Source organism: Cryptomeria japonica, chromosome 10 (genome assembly GCF_030272615.1).
Source record: "Cryptomeria japonica chromosome 10, Sugi_1.0, whole genome shotgun sequence".
Classification (NCBI taxonomy): domain Eukaryota; kingdom Viridiplantae; phylum Streptophyta; class Pinopsida; order Cupressales; family Cupressaceae; genus Cryptomeria; species Cryptomeria japonica.
Genome location: NC_081414.1, coordinates 47,499,304 through 47,521,364, shown reverse-complemented (window position 1 = coordinate 47,521,364; position 22,061 = coordinate 47,499,304). Strand labels below are relative to the sequence as shown.

Genomic DNA, 22,061 nt, shown 5'->3' with positions numbered 1-22,061 from the left:
ATAAGGGATGTCGAAATTTTATATTGCATCTCTAATATTTGCCAAGTGATTAATGTGGGTTCTTGCCTTTTTGGCGTGAGGTTTGACTTATGAGAGTGGCGCTACACTTGGGTCCACGTGAGGTGAAATGTAATGCAAATGAATTTGAAGGAATTTGCATTTGGATTTGATGGTGAGAAGTTATAAATAAGAGCCTTGGGCTCCCATTTGCATCATCTTGGAAAATTGTAATGTTATGCTGCCGGTTTGGCAACAGAACTTGAGGCTTCAGAGTGCGTCTCCCTAGTGCTTCCCAGTTTCGTACTTGAAACATAGTACCTAGCTGCGTGCTGTATTCTACTACATTCTTAGAGCTTGCCTTAGACATTTTGGTGTTGAAGTGATTCTGGAGACTTGCTGGTTTGCTTGTAGCTGAAGTACCTTTTCGATCATACCTCTCTGCTGAAGCGACTGACGGTTATGGGTATCATCTCTTTCTTCATTCCCAGCACTGGCGATATAATTTGTGAGTTTATAGCTTGTTTGTTTGAGTGTTGAATTTTCTATGTTAAATCGAAATTCCCAGGTATAGCGTGGTTTTCTGTTTGCATTGGGATCGTGCAAAAAATAATATGGGGTTGTTTGGGTTGTGGTCTTAGTCGGTTGTTGTTGCACGGGATATATTGTGGGTTTGAGACTAGTTTGAAGTGATTTGGAGGTATATTGAGGGAGTTATGAGCATTTTTGCATTTCCTTAGGTTGCTGATTTGTAATTTCAGTCTGCAGATTGGTTGTAACAGAAATTTATGAAATTTATGTTCTTATTGTGAAAATATGCATTGCTCTCCTTCTCTTATCTCTATTTTTGTAAGGTTCAGTAGTAGTACTACTAACCAGTTCTACTTTGTAACTCTCATCCCACTGAAAAAGTGGAAGAGGCTGGTTTGCCACCTACTATCAAGCAACTATGTAATTTCCAGTCCACCCACTGAATAAGTGGTCGACTGATAGTTATGTGTAATGGTCCTCCTGTTGCATAAGTGGTCGAGTTGAGGTTGTTATGTAATGGCAGTCCTCCTGTTGAAATATTGCGGTTGAGTGATTCTTATTTTGTGTATCTCACTTGGCTGGTTCACTGCCAAGTTTCCTTGTTTTCTCGTTGGATAAGCGGAAGGGGTTGGCTTGCCTCCCAAGCATTGCATTGTATTTCAGTTTCTTAAGCTAATGATCCCCTCAACATCGTATGCTCTCACCTTCCCACATTGGGCACTTGGTGATCAGAAAGTGGAAGGGTTACTTTCCCAGTATGGTTTAAGTCTATGATTTCTAACCTAAACGGGTTAATTTCTTGTTGATGTTATTGTTCGCCTTAAAAAAAAATAAAAAAATAACTGGGATATTACAGTGGTATCGGAGTTGGTTTTCCTGCCAGCTTGTGAGAGTTAGTGGGTTCAGAAGTCTCCATGAGTGACAGAGACGTTAGATACTACAACAGAGAGCGAAAGAGACAATAGTTTGAGATTCCTATAGTGCCAAAAGAGGACACATTTTTCAGAAGTACTGAGAAACAGAGGGAAGGATCTAGATACCTCAGATTCAGTGGATTCAATGGCAGATAAGACTACAAAACCAAATGAGGCACCTGATAAGAAGGCAGAGAGACAATTCAATGCCATGATCGACATGATGTCTCTACTTATGGCCAAGCTCAATCAGAACGTTGTTGGGGTCCCTAATCAGCCCAACAATGGACCGGAAGCCAACACTTCTAACGCTCCTGTAGGCAATGGAAACGGGAGTAACAATGGAGGTTCAGCCCAAAGGCCTTTACAACCTGTATTTCTGCCAAGAGAAGTACAACAAGTCGAAACAGAGATACCCACAGTTGATGCAATAAGAAACAACTACATGGAGTACGCTTCTCTTCCTGGTGAGATCCGAGATATCCTAACTCTGGATCAGTTTATGAATCAGAAAATGAAGAGAGGAAGGAGGAATGACTATAAGTCTGCTGCCCCAAGAGATTATCAACAAGCTCTTGGAAGAGTGACCTTAGCACACTTTGATGGAAGCGCTAAGAGTACAACTAGAGCATGGGTACAGAAGTTGGACAATTACTTGTCCTTGAGGCCTATGCCGGAGGAGGATGCCATCGAGTTTGATACCTTGCACTTTGATGGAGTAGCCCACGAATGGTGGTACCATGGGTTGGTCACCCTTGGTCATAACTTAATCACCACCTACGCTGATTTCACCAACAAGCTGATTGAGAGATTCGACACCAGGGATCCAGAGGTGAAGTTTAGAGAACTTGCACAACTCAGGCAACAAGGTTCATTGGACACTTACATGATTGAATTCCAAAACTTGTCAGTCATGGTGAGTAGCATCTCAGAGAAGTGATTGGTTGTCCTTTTCACTGAAGGACTTGAGGAACCTTTGAGAGGATGGGTCAAAGCTTTTGATCTGCCCACCTTGGTAGAAGCTATTAAAAAATCTAGAAGTATGGAGTTGGCTGCCCCAAAGAGTAAAATTCAGTCTAAGCCTTTTCATTTCAGAAAGGATAAGAAGAAGTTCACAAATCAGACCAAGAGGTTCCCTCCTCGAATGGATGATGAGCTCCGTCAAGAGCTCCGGACGAAGAATCTTTGTTACTTTTGAAGAGAACCTTGGGCCCCCGGACATAAGTGTCATGGAAAGGGGAATTTGCATCAAATGGAATGCTATTCTGCAGATGGATCAGATTCTGAAATTTCAGAACAGCAAAATGAAGTTGAGGACAGCGAGTATGAAGAGGCTCTTGAAGGGCTTGAATTTGGGTTAGAAGATAGAGGAGTGGCTGCTCAACTCTCGAGCATTCACAAAAATGAATCCTTTAGAGTTCGGGGTGTGATTGGAGAGCATCGTGTTATTGCTCTTATTGACACAGGTGCAACACACAATTTCATTGATGAAAGGATTGTTGCAAAAAGGGGACTAGCGGCAGAGGAAGTTGAGGGCTTCAAAGTCATGGTAGCAGATGGCTCCACTATATCCTATAACCGAATGATTTCCAACATGTCTCTGAAGTTGGGAAATCATGAAATCAGAGATGATTTCTTTGTGGTGAGCATTGGTGGGATTGATGATGCAGTCCTCAGGATTCAATGGTTGAGATCTCTTGGTGAGATCACACTAAACTTACAAACCATGGAGCTAAAATTCATGTCTGAAGGGAAGAAGGTAGTGTTGAGAGGAATATCGCATGGGGGACTTAAAGTGGTATCCGTGAAAAGAATGGAAAGGCTGATCCGCCATAACCAGGTGGAGTGGGCAGTAGAGTGTTTGATAATGCCTTCAAATCCATTGGTAGAGAAGGGCAGCTATTCCTCAGATATTCAGGCAATGATCACGGATAGAAGTAAGATCATGGTCATGCCCTCAGAACCACAAAAAGAGAATAGGAACTATCTTGAAGACATTCAAGCTTTGATAACCAAGAGAAGCAAGTTGTTTGAAAACCCACCTCCTTGCAGACCCCCTAAGAGAGGTGCCGAACACATTATTGAGCTTGAAGAAGGAGCTAAGCCAGTCATGACCACTCCTTATCGATATCCTAAGAAGCAGAAGGATGAGATTGAGAAAGCAATTCAGGAATTGCTTGACATGGGTTACATACGGCCAAGCAAAAGCCCCTTTGCTTCAGCTGTTGTTTTGGTGAGGAAGAAGGATGGGACCATGCGCATGTGTTTGGATTACAGAGTTCTGAATCAGAAAACCCTCAAGAATCGGTATCCTATTCCGAGGATTGATGAGCTCATTGACGAGCTACATGGGGCAGTGTTCTTTTCCAAGATTGACCTCAGGTTGGGGTACCATCAGATTAGAATGAGAGCATCAGATGTGGAGAAGACTGCTTTCAGATGCCACTTTGGGCTTTTTGAGTTCCTAGTCATGCCCTTTGGCTTGACTATGCTCCCGCTACATTTCAGTCATGCATGAACAAAATCTTCCAAGAACAGCTAAGGAAGTTTGTTTTGATATTCTTTGATGACATATTATATTCAGCAAGTCTTGGAAAGAACATTTATAGCAGTTGGATGAAGTGTTGAGCATATTGGAATTCGAATCCCGGTTTGCCAAGGAGTCCAAATGTGAGTTTGGGATGGAAGAGTTGCTCTACTTTGGTCACATTATCAGTGCAGGTGGTGTGAAGGTGGATCCTGAAAAGATATCCAGACTCTTTGTATGTCAGAAAATATATCCAGGTCTTCCTAGAATAATCATCTACAAATATTACATAATATAAAAATCCCCCTAATGAGGGTACAAACATGGGTACACATAAATCAGAATGCACTAATTCTAATACATTTTTGGATTTACTATTGCTAGAATTAAAAGACCCTTTAGTATTCGTTCCCAAGGCACACCCTTTGCAGGCTCCTTCAGATTTTTGACTTAGCTTGGGTAAGTCGATCACTATCTTCTCTATCTTAGGTAGGGAATGGAAATGAAGGTGCCCTAATCTTCTGTGCCAAAGTTCATTCGAATCTGGAGTCTTGTAATGTCCCCTTCTCCGCAGTGATTAGTTCAGTGGTCCATTGGCCTATTTCGGAGACCCGTAGGCTATTTGGATGAGAGAATTAGGGTTTCCAACATTTGTGGAGTTCTACATGAGCTTTTTAGGGTTTGTCAGGAGGGAATTCTTCAGTTTTGCTTATGGTTTCTTCTAGGTTTTCCATGAACTCCAAGGTGGCATAATATGCATTTGATTCTTTGGTGAAGTCAGAACTTACTATTTTTAGTAAGTTAGGGTTTGGTTGTTTGGTTGATGCAGTTCTACTGAGCTTTCCATGCTCTTTCTCTAGGTGCGAAGATTATATTTTTCGGAGCAGTATTTCTTGACTTACTATTTTTAGTAAGTGGTTGTGTTGAGCATTTCTATTTTTAACACTCTTGGACAGGGTCTTGACTCAACACAGGTTAGTGGTCTTCATCGCACAACTTCATCCTTGATTTTGGTATTAATCAGTATTGGAGTTATAAGTTATTTAATTAAATATTAATTCCTTATCCTAAGGTTTGATATTTAATTATTTTTATTACTGATTGATTGTGTTATGGGGCAACTTAGGAAAAATATCTATCTGTCAGCAATATTGTTATTTTCCTAAGTCAATGGCATTAAAAAAGGTGGCGTTGAGAAAGATGAAATATTTCATGTTTTTATTATTTTATATCACAAAGTTGTCACCTAGGAAAAAGTTCAAACTTTGCCTAGGGAATTTGGGAAAATTAATGCCATGTCTAGGGGAGGCTATGACATGAAATGAAATTAAATTTCAATGGTTTTGGGCACCATTTGCATTTGAATTTCAGAGGGAAAAATCTATAAATATAGGTGCTTGGCCTCTCATTTGGTATCAAATGAATTTGCATCGTTATGCTATTGAATTGGCGATTGAAAATCTAAGCTTTGAAGTGTGGCTTCCTAGCTAAGTCTCAGTTTTGTACTTGCAAGATAGTACCTAGCTGTGTCCATGTATTCCCAGTGCTGTTGGTGAGTGAGTTCTAGATTGTGGAGTGTTTTGTTTGAGATTGGAGTGTTTTTTGGTTGCTGGTCGCGGGACTGCTGAAAGTGTGTTTTGCTCATACCTCTTGGCCAAGCGATTCCATCATTCTGAGTATCGGCTCATCCATCCTTCCTACCACTGGCGATGCATCTTGTAAGTTTTTAGCATCTTATTTTCAGTGTGGATTTTTATATTGTAAATCGAACTTCCCAGGTTAGGCGTTGGGTTTAGTGAATGCATTGGGAAGCGTGCAAAATAAATATGGGGGTTTCGATGGCTTTCTTGGGGTTTGTTTTCATTGTAGCTGGTATAGCAATTGTTTAGAATGGATTTTGGGTGAATTGGGTGAGTAATGAGAGAGTTATGAGCGTTTTAGTGAATCCATAGGCTGCTGGTTTTGTAATTCTAGCTTGCAGATTTTGATGTTAGCAGAACTTTCATGTTTTTTATTTGGATGTTCAACATTACTCTCTTCTCACATTATCTTGATTATTGTAAGGTTAAGTAGTAGTACTACTAACCAATTTTGGCTTGTAACTATCACCCCGCTGAAAAGTGGAAGAGGTTGGCTTGCCGCCTATTTTCAAGTAAACTGTAATTCAGTCCTCCCACTGCATAAGTGGTCGAGTGATGTCTGATTGTAATGGTCCTCCCGCTGCATAAGCGGTTGAGTTGAGATTGTTTTTTAATTTCAGTCCTCTCGTTGAAATATCGCGGTTGTGTGATTTGTGCCTTTGTATGTTTCTCTTGGCTGGTTCACCGCCAAGTTTTTTGCATTCCCGCTGGATAAGCGGAAGGGGTTGGCTTGCCGCCCAGTATTGTAATCCACTTCATTTTTCAGTAGAATTGAGATCTAACGATCCCCTATTCACCGTATGCTCTCACGTTCCCACATTGGGCACTTGGTGATCAGAAAGTGGAAGGGTTGCATTTTCCAGCAAGTTTTCAGTTTATGCTTTCTAACCTTAACAGGTTATTTGTTTGTGGATGATTATTATTGGCTTAAAACAAAAAAAATAACTGCGATATTACAACTCTCATGAATCAAGGCTAGAGGTGGAGTGGTGCAAAGTTTGTAGAGGCTCCCTTGTCTTACTCCAATGGTGTGGGCTTTCTTGATGGTGGAGTTCTTTGGCCAAGCAAGTACCTTTCCTTCCATAAAGGTTAATCTGTAATCCTTATCTTCAAGTGCAGAAACTGAGACAAGGTTTCTCTTTATACGAGGTACAAATAGAACTCCAATTAGCTGTAGGGATATGCCTGACTTTAGGTTGATATTGCAGGTTTCTATTCCCATAACTGGATAATTTGAGTCATCACCAATTGTCACTTCTTCATTTGAACTTTACACAAGTGTATTTATGTGGTCACGAAACCCAGTGATGTGTTGAGATTCTCCGTTGTCAATCATCCATGTGTTGAAACTGGAGGTGACTTGACTAGAGAGGGCTGAGTAGAAGACTAGCTTCTTATAATTACTCCCTTGAAGCTTGTTGTTTGATCCTGTTTGGACACTTCATTGCATAGTGCCCATATTGGTCACATCTGAAACATTGTACTTCAGAAATGTCTCTCTTCTTCTTTGAAGACCTCTTCCCATTTGAGTTGTTGTCCCTCTTTCTCTTAAAGTTCTTCTTCTTTCCTTTCTTGTGAGAATTAGAGTTTAGAACTTGAATGTCTTCATTACCATTGTTTTGTTTTATTCCTCTTGTGACAAGCCAAAATTCCTCTTGAATGCAATCGGTTTTCAATCTATCAAACTTAGGAAATTAAGAATGAGCACTGATTCCTTGAATGAACGATCCCCATGAGGTAGGAAGTCCATTTAGGGCCATCATAGCAAATTCTTTGTTGTCTACTAGATGTCCAATAGTGGATAGGTGATCCCTAAGCTCAGTGATCCTCAAGAAATAGGATGTAATTGTTTTTCCTTTATTCATCTTTGTATGGTGTAGTTGATTCTTTAGGGTGAGAGCCCTGCTAGTGTTGTTGATTTCATAAATGTCAGCTAGTGCTTTGAACATCTGAAAGGTCGTCTCATATTTAGAAATAATTGGTACAATGTGGTCTCTTACTGAATCCACAATTATCTTAAGGGCCTTCTCACTGTCCTTGCTCCACTGAATTTTCTTTGTATCATCAGAGGGTTCAGGAATTTCCCTTTTGACATGGGAGTCAATTTTATTTTCTTTCAAAACAAGCATGATCCTAAATTTCCAAGATACAAAATTTGATGCTCCATCTAATCTATCTTCAAACCTAACTCTAGTTGCCATTAGGATTATGGGAATGTGATCTTAGTAAGAGCCTGGTGAAAGTTTATGAGATCGTTACAGAATTTTAATATGATCTTCCTTAAATTCGCTCTGATACCATGTTAAGTTCTTTCAAAATTCTGTGATCAAAATAGAAGAGATGGAGATATGATCTGAAAGTTGTATTTTATTTGCTATAGCGTGTTTTAAAGATGCACCACACTTATGAATTTCGGTGTGTACATCCTCCTCAATGTAAGCATGCTATATAAGTGGATGAGGGGTTATGTAGTGAAGATATATGTCTTTCCAAGTGGGAAGACACATCTCTTCCCTACGTACCTCTCACCACAGTATATAAACTAGTCACCGTTTACTTACCTGATCGGAAGGAGTGCGACTTGTTTGAGAATCGCTTTACCACCCGATATCATGAACGGTGTAACCGTTGGTCAAACGCGATAAGTTAACTTTGGTTTTATTAATCATTAGTTAACGTTAACAGATTAGTATATGTAATCAAATTAATATATTTATCAGAAGCATGAAATAGTACGACCGACGTTACAAAATTAACAAAAACCTCCCAAGAAGACTTTTATCTTCTGGTAGATGCCTTACTTCACAGCAACTCCAAAACTAAAAGCATGCTTTTCATCTTTTAGAGGCCATTTTCACATCTTCTTGTGTGCTGTCAGTCCTATATGCACAAGTTAGCTTCATGAAGGCATATTCTTTAGAATATGCCACTTGACTTTTAATGGCACTTGTAGAGTATTCAACTAGTATGGCCAAGGAGGGAAATGTTTTTCTTGATGACTCCAAACCAAAAGTGCTCTAATTTTGATGATTTGGTCAATCTATAGGTTTTTCAAGAATTCTAGGTGTGATGGAAAGGTTAGATTTGATCTAAAGTGCTTTGAAATATTAGTACTTGTATGTGGCAAGTAGTTCCACAATTTGTTTTGTAGATCTAGCCTTTGATTTTAAATTTGGATGTAACAATTGGAAAAATTGGCTTCTTGGATGCTTTGAACTCAATGGTTTGGTTAGATTTTCTTAAGGTATCTCCTAAAGCAACTTGCAAAACAAATCCACATAAAGAACCCTCCTAAAACCTAATATTTATATCCAAGTTTTTCTAATTCTCTGTCATTATTCGATGCAAGAGGAGCATACTCAAGTTTCTAAGAAAATAGAAGATCTGCAATGTAGACTTTCAAAAAAGGGAAACAAAAATTAATAACACAAACTTTGATACCATGTAAGATTTGGCTATGAATTGACCATCCAAGATCAAGGAGCTTCAATAAAAGCACAAAAGACTCCCAAAATGAAAGAATAAATAAATTTTATCAAAGGATGCAATTATATAATGAGATTTTAGATTGAATAAATGAGCATATATAGGACACAACACCAAGACATGTAAATGTACAACCAATGTGGAATAATAGGAGATATAGTTAGAAGTGTGTAGAACATCTCCACCAAACTAGGAAAGTACAAGTCATGCAATGCAAATACAACCTACCTACCTAAGCAAGCTTATCCTATCATAGGGGTAATTCTGCAATAACATAATTAATTAAATATAGAAAAATAAATATGCACCAACAAAGATGACTTGCAATTTCTTTTCATTTCTTGTTTTACAAGTTTAGATATGATAAAAAGGTAAGTCAATGTTTTGGGATTTTAATCATAGAAGGTGATGTAGATAGGATGAGGGGGTAGATCAATGCTTAGATGGCTTGATTACAAAATTGCCTTCACATTGTTACAAAGTTTAGATATGATAAAAAAGTAAGTCAATGTTTTGGGATTCTCGTCATAGAAGGTGATGTAGATATGATAAAAGGGTAAATCAATGGTTAGATGGCTTGATTACAAAATTGCCTCCACATTGTTACACGTGTGCAAATTTCACCATTTAATCCTCATTTTTCTTGGTTTCCATTATGAGGTCTATTTGTGTTTGGTGTACAATCCAAAATATCAATTGCACTTTTGTTCTTTGAGTTTTGTCTTTCAAGTCCATAAGAAAAATTGTTTACTGTCTTAATAGCTCGTGTGCATGATAAAAACTGTATGCAAAAGCAATGAATGTGTTTCAAATATTTTTGAATGATGACAATCCTCTCTAGAAATACCATGTGCATCCTTCTATGTGGCAAACATCAACAAAAGGTTCAACTGGGTAAGTTTTAAGCAGCAATTAACCCTTGTGCGATTGAAGCTCACAAATGAAACAAATCACATGATCAACAAGTTATTGCCAACTCAAGTGTAAAAAACTAGTGCATTGAATGAATTCATTCGATTTGGAGATTTATTGTTGGCAAGGACTTCATAACTACATGGCAAGGGAAAAATCAATGGTCTCAAGGTGGAAATTGTGCAAATAGTCGACAAATGATGACAATGAACAATGGATTGTGTGATCGAAGAGTATATTGGTGGCATAAGTCATGAAATTGCATAAGCAAAAAAGTGTCGACAAAGTGATTATATTTGTGTGATACGGTAAGGCATGCCAATGGTAAAGCAAAATCATGCAAGTAGGGTAAATTCATTTGCAAGAATAGTAAAAATGCGCCCCAACATCATGTTTATCAGAAAACAACAATAGATTACATAATAGAACTAAGGGCCTATTTTAGGCCACTTTTTTAATTAGTTGTTTCGATTAATTTATATTTAAAGTTTGCTTCCTTCTTTCTTTTTCTATAGATTTAAGGGGGTTGCTTTGAGACAATGAGTTTTGGGGAAATATCAATTATTATTTTATATCCTTAAATTTTTTTTTGGTAAACGTAAGTTCTTTGAGCAGAAAGACTCTTAATGATGATTGACACTTATGCTCATGCTGCAAAAACTGTTATTCAAGCTAGCAAAGTGTGTTTTTAATTTCATTGATTGAATTGAAAATGAATTGAAGTTTAATTTTTGTATTAATTTCGTTTAAGCATCTAGGTTGTAACTTTGCATGCAAACTACCTGTTAAGTCCTTGAAATCACGTGTTGTTTTGTGTTAAAGTAGTCTCCATTCCTTTCAACCTTGCTTGCATCTGGTTTTTGGTCTTTGTTTTGGCTAGCAAGGTGTTGTTAGGATTTGTGTGTTTAGATAGTATGCTTTCTTTCATAATATTTGAAAATCTTGCTTGCAAGAAGTTATTGTTATTGGTTTAGTGCTTATATCAGAGGCAAAAATATAGGCAAGTAGACATTTCATTGAAGAAAAAGCCCCAAGCAGATATTATACAGTGTTTGATGTAGGATCATCCTGGGTGTTTGTGCAGTTCTCATCTCCTAACTTTTAGAGACAGTATTTCAAATATCACTCCCCTTTGTGGATATTTAATTTTTTGGTTTTTGTCTCTTTTTTTGTTTTTTCAAATTTCTGTTCTTTTTTTTTTGTGTTTTTGAGATATAATGAAGTAAATTGCAGTGAATTAAAGAGGAATGCTAGAAAACCTTTCTAAACACTAATAATTAAATTCACTTTTCAAAAACTCAAGAACTTTATTGCTGATTAAATAAAGAATTGTACATACTCTAATCAAATTCCATCCAGATGACATATAAGTAGATTACACAGTACAACTAGGTAGGAATGAAGGTGGAACAGCTAGTTGGTATGCTATGGCCAGGCTGGGACTGCAAGAGATTAATGTGCCCTGAAAATTTGACTGATTATAATTGCCCTTCAATAGCTGGCAAATCCTTCAAAATCAGATCTGAAAAAACTCACAAACCCCTATGCTAGGATCATAAAATAGTATGGATAGCCTTGGGAAAGGTATGACTGGGCTAGGGAATGTACAGCCCTCCAAAATGATCCTCAATTTCTTCCTATCTGCAAACAATCTACTTCTAGATGCCCTATCAACTTTGCAAACTGATTTTATATGATGCACAAATATAATCTTAGAGTGAGATTATCAAAGAGTGACCTTGGGTGATCTTCCACACCTGCAGACATTGATCCCTCTGAGAGTTTTTGTTATCAAAAAGATTGGAACTTCATTAGCAAACCGTTGCTCTCCAGGAACCTCATTGATTTCACCAAACATGAATGAATTATTGAGCTCTCAAGAGCCTTATTATAACCTTCTAAAAAACCCACGACTTGGAGGAAATGAAGTGCACTTTTATAATCTCAGCTCATCTCAATTAATCATTTAATGTAGTTGGCACCCCCATTAAGGCTTAATAAATGGCTTTATAGTTATTAAAATACCTGATTGATGCGTTCTTTAGGACACCTCGGACATAGAATAAAATGGCAAGTTGGGATTTCTTCTAGCTTGTGTATTACTAGGTTAAACTTACATGCTCTTCATGCATAGAATATAGGGCGGATTTCTCGAGCCCTTATGTATTACCTCATCAATCAAGATAAAACCTTTAAGCACCTTGATGTATGAAGCCATTAAACAAGATCAAATTGAATGTTATGCGTAGTCATCATGAGGCCAGGTGGATTTGACATGTCTCATGCATTAATTCACTAGGAAAAGTCAAGATTTAAGCATACTTATGGATTGCAAGACCACAGGTCAGATCTACGCCACCTTTGCATCAAATACCATGGATGGAATTTCTCACTATGCATGCATAACAAGGGCGGGATTAGCAAGAGCTCACACATTAAATCACTCAAGACAAGGTCGGGTTTGAAGGCCTTGCTTGCACCACCAAGCCAAGGATGAGTGCAATCTAGCCCCTTGTTTGCATAAACAAAGTGTAGGGTGGGATTGAGGGGTAGGTTTGCATAAATGAATGCCTTGGGTGAATTTGGTCACTTAGACCACCTCAAAACTATCCCTCTTTTAAGTGCATAGGAAGGGTGACATGCAATTGCGAGTTTAGGGAGGTGGAATGTAGAAACTAAGGAGTGCATTTGAGGGCGTTTTTTGCAATGGCAGGTTTAGGGGGTAGGCTTGCACAAAGCTTGGTGGATTTACCATGGAATTTGGTAGAAAAGTTACATGTGCTACAAGAGGGGGGGGAGGGGGGGAGGGGGTTATTCCTTCACCTAGACAAATTTTCATGACGTCTCCCCTTCTTCGACACAAACCTAACCGTTTCTCTCACTAGTTTGTACACAAAATTACCCCGTAGTTTGATAAGACTATTTATTGATCATAAGGTTAGGTACTAGTGCACAATTTACCCCCCTAAACCTTGCACAAAATTGTACATGCCGATACTTGGACAAATTTTCATGATTTTACCCCTCTAGGTCTTGTATCAGGCAAACTTAAAATTCTTGAGCTTAGGCATTATGCTTGCAGTTCTCGACAGAACTACAAGCAAACTCCATGCTCTATCATCCATCCCTTATAACACCTAATGTTCTCTATCACTCCATGCTCTATCACTCCATGCTCTATCATCCATCCTCTATCACTCCATGCTCTATCATCCATCCCTTATAACACCTAACGTTCTGACAAGACTTTTCAAACTTGACAACTTTTACAAAATGGCAACATTTGTAACATTTAGCAATTCTAACATCCTTCAACCTTGACATTCACACAACATACCTTCTCTCACTAGCAAAGGTTAGCAACTATGACCACTGCTAGGCTAAGACGACCTAACTAAGACACCTAAGACAAGTAAAAAGTGGGGGTCCCAATTTGCAATGGGGAGATGTGTGAAAACGTCACAACATTCCTTTATATAAAGTCATCAATTTTATTAATATTATTAAAGTCAAAACTTTGATAAATTAATATTAATAATTAACTCTAATAAATGCTAGTATTAAAACATTTAATTAATTCTACCAACTACCCAATAATAGTTATGGTACCGTCCAACTGTCTAGATGGCTTACTATAAATAGTAAGTATACGACCAAATGCTCAAGAGACTTACTAATATTAGTATGTACAAATGGAGCCTTAAAGACCTTTGAAGGCAAACCACCAAAAAATTGAATCTCTGAGATGGAGAGTACTTAAATAAACAACCCAAGGGTCAGCCAAAAAGCCCTGGATCATGCCCCTAACCACCATATTAGCCTACGAGGACCATTGATAATAGGCTAACCTTTGAAAATAATTGATGCTCAGGAAGTTGCAAAAATAGGTACATTACAACTTTCATATCATGGAAAAGCCTGAGAAGTTTTCTTCTTTTGAACACGGAAAAGATTCTAGTTACACAAAGTTCTTCGAAGATTGATTCAGTTTTTCGAACCACAACTAATTTGATAAGAAGTTGAAGATCTAAGATTTCTAAGAAGGATCGACCATCTCACTTGGTTTTAAAACCAAGTTCGGGGCCTGATGAAGTTTTGTTAACTCATCTCGGGCCTGACAAGCTTTCTCACATCTCAGGTGGTGAAATTGACAAGTTCACAAATTAGTTCACTTTTCCGAAAGGTTTTAAAAGTAATATATCGCCGAAGGGATTTTGTAATGTCCCTGCTAGTTAGGGATCACTGTCCTGCAAAACAGATTGTTAGAATACAACAAATATATATATATATATATATATATATATATATATATATATATATATATATATATATATATATATATATATATATATATATAACTAATCCAACTTGCAATTTAACTTTAAAATACTTAGTTAACACTAATCACAATTCTTATCTAATAAAAAAAGGATACGAATGCCATACAGAGATATGTCCTTAGGCGGCCGTGAAGCTCGCCTTCTTGGAACCCATCTTGGTTCCAAGCCATCCAGGAAATCGAAGGTGAATTCAATTCCTGTCTTGGATGTAATTTCTTACACCTAAGCCATCCAGGAAATCAAAGGTTAATTCGATTTCCTGTCTTGGATGTAACTTCTTACACCCAAGCCATCTAGGAAATCGAAGGTTAATTCGATTCCTGTCTCTTACACCCAAGCCATCCAAGGAAGACCATATGTCAATTCCTTGCCTTGGATGATGCATCCCATCATCCAAGTCCTCAGAGGGGACCGCCAGATCTGTCTCTTCTTGGATGAACTTAGTCAACCAAGACATATATATGCATATAGATATTCAGTATATATACTGCCCTAGGGATTATCATAATCCCTCCCTGGACTAAGGGAGTTTCCCCCCTATAGCCTCCATCATGTAATCACATTTATAATACATTTTTGCATTTAATTACTATTTTCCATTCCACAATCCACATTTACATATTCCTGATTTACATGTATTTCTTAACATATATTCAGAAGGTGTCCATTATAAAACATTCACCTTTATCAATGTATATCCCTTACTATGCATTCATATGTATTCATTACGTATGTTTGTACATATTCATTAACATATGGTTTACACTTATTCCTTAATATCTGAAAACCATTCATTAACGTCTACATTAAAATATTCATTATCATATATATTAAATATACATTAATTACATTCATTACTTATCTATTAAAATAGTCATTCATTAATGTATATATTAGAATATTAATTACTTGTATTCATTAATATATGCAGTAAATAGCATTAACATATTAATTACCTAAGTTCATTGATATATATAGTAATGAGCATTACATATTAATTACTTATATTCATTAATACATACTGTAAATAGCATTAACATATTTATTACCTATGTTGATTGATGTATATAGTAATGAGCATTATATATTATACTTTATTACGTACTGTTCTATTCGCAGCAGAAGTTCCAGCTCTGTGGTTGTCTCTGCCGCTAAATCTCTCGCTGCCTACCCCCCTTCCAAACTATGGCTGCCTTCCCTTTTATACCCCGTGAAGGGTTGTACCCCTCCACGGGTCCCCTTCCACATGAAGGGTTGCGGTGGTAATCGCAGCCCGATTACCCTCGCACCACTTTGTGTGGGGGTAATCGAGGGGAGGGGGGGCCTCGTCATAGTTTATTATATTACTTTGCCATTTAAAAATGTCTTAAATAATAAATAACACTTATTCTTTATTATATATATATATATATAATAAAGAACACTTTCTTTATTATATATATATATTTTAAATATATTAAATATTAAATAACACTTTCCTTATTATATATTAAATATTAAATAATAATTTTCTTTATATATTAAATGTATTTCCTTTATTTTTAATATCTTACTTATATTATCATTTTAATCATTATTTACAATAACCTTATTTAATTAATCCATATATTAAAATTATTAAATAATTTTAAATCAGAACCATGAACTACCGAAGGGTGTCCGAGTAGAAGGCTACGTCATAAATCCCCTTAGAGTGCTCGATATGTCCTTAATCATGATCGTTGACTATACGATTAGTGTTCTTAAATGGTGGTTCATGCTAAGCACCACCCTTTGAACCCTCTATAATAATGGTCTTCCAATTACATTCGCAATTTTGTCTCTTTTAGAGACTTCACAAGAGTGAGGAATACTAGTGATGTAATGTCCAATTAAATGTTAATGTCAATTAGTCTAAATGCTACTCTTGTTTGTTGGAGAAACCATATGATTGCTTGTATGTATTCTATTTACCCATTCTTATCATTTAAAGAATATTATTAGTTATAACTATTAATAAATGTTAATTAAATAATAATATTTAATAAATAAATAAATATTAAATATTCATTCGTTGGTAATTATTATATAACTCAATAATAATAACTTCTTCATTTAGGGTCTCTCTCTCTTTCTCTCCGTATATGTATAACGACCCAGGAGGGGACATGACAGCTTTGTTGTCAAAAGTCGTTTGGAACTCGAAGCAGTTTTCTCACTTTTTTTTAAACCCCGAAGAAGTTTTCTAACTTGATTCGGAACTCGAAAATATTTCATGAACAAGTGATTTTTTAAAAGCAGAGACTTGAGGGAGTTTTAGAACTTGTTTTGAGGCCCGATAAGGTTATCCTAATCTATTCAACCAACGATACTCTTGCATATTCTCATTGCTAATCATCAAAGAATGTGAAAGGATGGTGTTTTCTTCTGCCACGTGTAAGCGTTTGATTAAACTACTTGATTGGCTATTGAACTTGCATTATTTTAAAAAAATTCAAACTACCAACAGTTGGGATGGTTACGATAGACAAAAGAGAGAAGTTGAGGAGTTGCCATCAGAGAAGGAAGAAAGTTGACAGTTGCCAATTAGGGGGAGGAGGATTGTTTTTGAGGACTTTGGCAGAGATTGGAAGGATTTAAAAGTTTACAGAGAAAAGGGATAGAATGCGCAGACCAGAATATGAGGAAAAATTGAATTTTGATGAAATTTCTGGTATTGTTGTAAATTCTCATTTATTTTCTAAATCTCTTAGTAAAGGACATCACATCTTTGTTGTTGTGCATTGAACTTCCTATTTGTGTTATATCTGTGTTGCGTGTTTGGGTTTATCCTTGGGGACAACTCCAGTGTTGATATGTGTATATCTTGTGTATGGTTTGGTGTCTAGGGTCATTTAAGATTAGTATTTTGGTTTCATTTAGATTTCAAGGAGCTTTTCCTTATAATATGAAGAGAAGTTTACCTCAGTTCCTTTTTGTGGTGTCTTGCAAAAGACAAATTAAATTGGTAACACACACTTGGAGGTGGAAGTAGTGGCTCTTCCTACTCATTAGATCCCACACCAACTTTATGTTGAAATTGAAAAAGTAGAAGTGGGATGTCAAATGTAGAAATTCCCTTAGAGGAGATTCATAGAAGAATCAAAATCTCCTTTTGGTGCTTTAGTATTCTTGGTAAAAGATTAATTTCTGGTTTTAGAGAATGAATGCTGATTTCAAGGTGTAAGCACTGAAATTATCACAAGCGTTAGGTATTGCTTTGTTGCGTTAATGATCTTTTGGATAGTATGAAGGACACAATTATTTGGCCAACTTTATCCAATTTGTTTTAAAGTCTTAATGAATCAAGAATGATGATAAGATTATGACTACCTATAATTGGGATGCCATTCTAAAAATACCTAGCACCTCCTTTAGTAGTCTTCCTTCAATAATGAAATTTAGCATTGAACAAAATATTGAATGAATATGTTTCAAAATTATATCAATAACGCGGAGAAAAATGTGACAAAGATGAAAGACCAAATTTGACGAGAAAAATGTGAGAAAGATGAAGACCAAATTTGACTATGTATGAGTTTGCTTTGATCTTATTTGTCTTTCTATGCCAACATGTTTTCTTGTAACTCTAGTTTTATTACTGTTTCTATGGCTCACAAACATTTTAGTTGTCATCCTATGTTATGTTGTCCTGACTCCTAATAATTCTTTTCACCAATATTCTCATCAATATAACAATAGTCTTACCATATTATTTTTTTATTTTTAAATTGTAAACAATGGATCATGTGGTTAAAACAATAGATTTATAACAGAAAGAAGAGTGGTAACATGATTGTATACATTTTTAAGTAATCTACTTTTATGTTCTTCATTTAGGTGGGCAGAATGGAATGGCAAGTACCGGGATGATGTGAGAAGGTTCATTAAGGTAATTCAATTTGGACACTGAATTACTTATTTCTTGGGAAGATGTTATCTGGCTATCGTATATATTTTTATGATAACAATATCATGTATTGACGCCTTTTTTTTTTCATTTCATTTTTAGTCTTTGAATGATTCAACCCTAATGAAAGTAAAACATCTTTATTTGATTAAAATTTCAAAAAGGCATCATTGGATAGAAAAAAGTTGTATATTTTCATATGGGAAGGGATTTCTTTGTTAATTTCAACAAAATGGGTCCAGCCTATAGTTAATTTTTTAGATAATTTTTTAAATCTTAGTTGAATAGTTTTGAATTTAAACTCATGGTCCTTTCTTTGCACTTGTTTTTGTCTATGAAAAATATTAATAGCTTCCAAACCTAGATTTGTAAATATCTATTATATCATAATTTATGTATATTTGATATCTCAAGAGAGAAAATGCCAAGTTATTTTTATTTCTTTTATGGTTTCTTTAATTGATTTTTTTAGAATATGGTTCATTTAGGGTGATGCAGGGATGAAGGGTTCCTTTGCTACACGCTTAGCTGGGTCTTCTGATTTGTATAAGGTAATTTCATTTTCTTATGTTAATAGTAAATTTTTTGTTGATCTTGTCTTCAATTGTGGAACTCTAGTCATAAACGATGATTAAAAGATCTGCAAAGAAATTTATCGTTTTTATTCATAAAAGTTGTAAGAGATTATTTTTATTATAAACTTGTAGTTTTAACGTTGCATTCATTACTCAAATTTTCATTAACAGAACTAGGTTGATGCTTTGGATGTCACAGGGCTAGGATTCTAGGACTATTTTGTATCACCAATCAAGACTGTTATTGTAAATTGTATGATAATATGGGAGGCAGATTCATAGATGATTACTATTATTTTACCCGTGATCATGGTGTTAGATCTCTCAGTTTTATGCTTTAAACAAATTCATCAAGAATAGTCTATGTTCTTGATTGTTGAAAACTATCATCATGAGAGTATGTTTTGCTGGTGTTTCAATTTGTCACTTTGATACAATACAAAACAAATTAGTGGATGAGGAAAAACTCTCTTCGAATTTGTAGGGGAAGCCTTGTGACTTAGTCTACTCTAAAATACAAAACAAAAACAGGTCTCCTAATATGAACATTGTACAATCTATTCTTTGGGGTTTTGAATTAAAAATAAAATAAATAAGCAAATTTGACCTATCCAAAACTCAAGTTATGTTTACAACTAATGTGTAAACTAGAATACTAACAAGTGATTAAAATAGAGACGTTTAGAAATCATATCAATGATTTGATTTGGAAATAGAACATTAGGAAATAAGTGGTGGGAGAAAGATAAAGGTAGGCTAGTTCGGGGGGGGATTCTAGTTCCCTAGCCTCAAACTATAATTCCCTCCACACTTTTATGTAGTGGGTTAAGTTATATTATTGTAGGATTAACAACAATGATTCTTCATTGAGTGGACAATTGTTATTGCCAATAAGATCAAAAAAGGAAGAGGAAAAGAGTGATTCCCTCTTCTTTGCAATAAATAGAAAGTATTAGGATTCTGGGTCAATGTATCCTTGTAATGTGTTCTTGAGCATGGATGTCGAACGAGTCCACATTGGTAGACTCAATGAGTATTAGAATATTTAATTATATTTTAGTCACCTATATTTAGTTCCTTGTTTAATGGTCATTTAGCTTTTTAGTTAATTAGCTTTTAAGCTTTATTTAGCATTTAGCTTTTTCTTTTTAGTTAATTAGCTTTTAAGCTTTATTTAACGTTTAGCTTTTTAGTAGACTTGTTCTTAATTTAGAACGTTGTCTTGTAATCTCTATATATATGCTTGTATATTGTTGAATAGATTATCCGATTATTGAATCATTCATTCAATTTATTTTTCACGGTATCAGAGCGGGTCGATGGGAATCTTTAAAGTTTGGCGAATTTTTATTAATGGCCTTCTTTTTGGAATATTTTCCAGATTTTTTTTATTGTTTTTTAATACAAAAACGATTTTGCTTTTTTGAAGGTTTTTTGTGGGTTTCGAGGGTTTCTTGTTCGTGGGCGAATTTCTTTGTGCTAGGCAGCAGTTCATGTTTTTTTAGGATTCTGTAGATTTTCGGGCTTGCAACCTAGAGGTTTTTTTGCCGATTGAAAATTTCACCTAGGGTTTCTGCAATTTTCGACTAGAGTTTTGACCCTTCAGTTCAAGTCAAAATTTTATTCTGGTTGCAGATTTTTGGTGGGTTTTTTCGAGACCTCAACTAGGTTGTCGTCAAATTTTTCTGGGTGCATTGTTTTTCGTGCCTCAATTTTTGAACCGTCAGATCTGCATTCTGTTTTCAAATTCTTGGTAGGTTTTTCGAGATCTTTTTTGGGTTGGTCTCATATTTTTCTGGGTGCCTCGTTTTTCGCACCTCGAATTTTGTGCCAGCAAATTTGCCTTGGAATTTAAAAACAGTTCACAATTTCTACTATTTCTGTGGATGTTGGGATTTTTGCTGTTTTTTTTGGGCACCATTTATGCTGTTTTAAGTTTGTAGAAATTTTTTAATTTCTGGGTTTCTTCCAAACCTCAAAATTTGCACCTTAGAATTCGTGCTAGAATTCTCCTCCAGGGTTTCAGGTTTTTTGTGCAGCTGCTTCTATTCTGATTTTTGAATTTGATTCTTCTGTCTCATGCTTTCACTAGGTTGACCTCGTGCAACCTCCATTTTCGTGATGGCATCTTTGACCAATATCATGTTGGAACACAGACAAAAGTTCAACAGCTGCCACAACACCTAGAAATAGTGCATGTTCACGATATTTGAATATCGTTGCCTTGATCAGATTGATTTAGGCCAGACCTCGTCTTACAGGTCCCAGGGTTTTCATGATTTTTTCTTGAAAAATTGTCTATCGGTTTTTTGATTTTTTCCACAAAAAATCATTGGAGAGTTTTCACGATTTTTTCCTCAAAAATTGTTCGCAGGGTTTATAATTTTCCCTTAAAAATTATCTCATTTGTAATCTGTGATATTTGCGTAAGATTTTAGTTATCTAGGTTTTACCCTTTTTTTCTACAAAAACGATGATTTGTAACCTCAGATTTCTTGGTTTTTCGATTTTCTCCTCAAAATCGTAAATTCTCTTTTCGAGGGTTTCTATTTCAAGGTTTGACGGTTTTTTCCTCAAAATCGTGCTTTGTTGTAGTTAGTTTGGGTTGCACCTGCCAGGGCGAACATCTGCAACTGTGGTATCTTGCAGTCAATTTTGGAGTTGATACTCTTCTACAAAAGGGTTTACCGATTTTCCTCAAAATCATGGTTTCAGGTTTCAATTTGGTTCCCAACGTCAGGTTGGATGGATTCTGTATTCTTCGTCATTAACACTTTTCAGATCCAGGGAGGGTCTCCACTGCAGCAAAGTGTTCTTTTCATTTGTGATCAAAAGACCTGCAATGTCTTCTGTAGGGTAGTTAGTAGATAGAATGACCATTAAGGGAGGGTATTAGAATATTTAATTATATTTTAGTCACCTATATTTAGTTCCTTGTTTAATGGTCATTTAGCTTCTTAGTTAATTAGCTTTTAAGCTTTATTTAGCATTTAGCTTTTTCTTTTTAGTTAATTAGCTTTTAAGCTTTATTTAGCGTTTAGCTTTTTAGTAGTTCACTTTAAACGACTTGTTCTTAATTTAGAACGTTGTCTTGTAATCTCTATATATACGCTTGTATATTGTTGAATAGATTATCCGATTATTGAATCATTCATTCAATTTATTTTTTAATGAGTACTCACCAATTTTTTTCCTTAACAAGTTACTCGCA

General features: G+C 35.9%; 1 protein-coding gene across 1 annotated transcript in view; it reads left to right on the top strand.

The window, feature by feature from the left end:
• The window catches only part of LOC131029452 (isoamylase 3, chloroplastic), a 311,234-nt gene that overhangs the window by 155,483 nt on the left and 133,690 nt on the right, over positions 1 to 22,061 (top strand). Inside the window, exons 15-16 of the mRNA XM_057959949.2 lie at positions 18,206 to 18,257; positions 18,764 to 18,826. Of these exons, the coding sequence (XP_057815932.1) occupies positions 18,206 to 18,257; positions 18,764 to 18,826 (115 nt within the window). The remainder of the gene's footprint in view (positions 1 to 18,205; positions 18,258 to 18,763; positions 18,827 to 22,061) is intronic.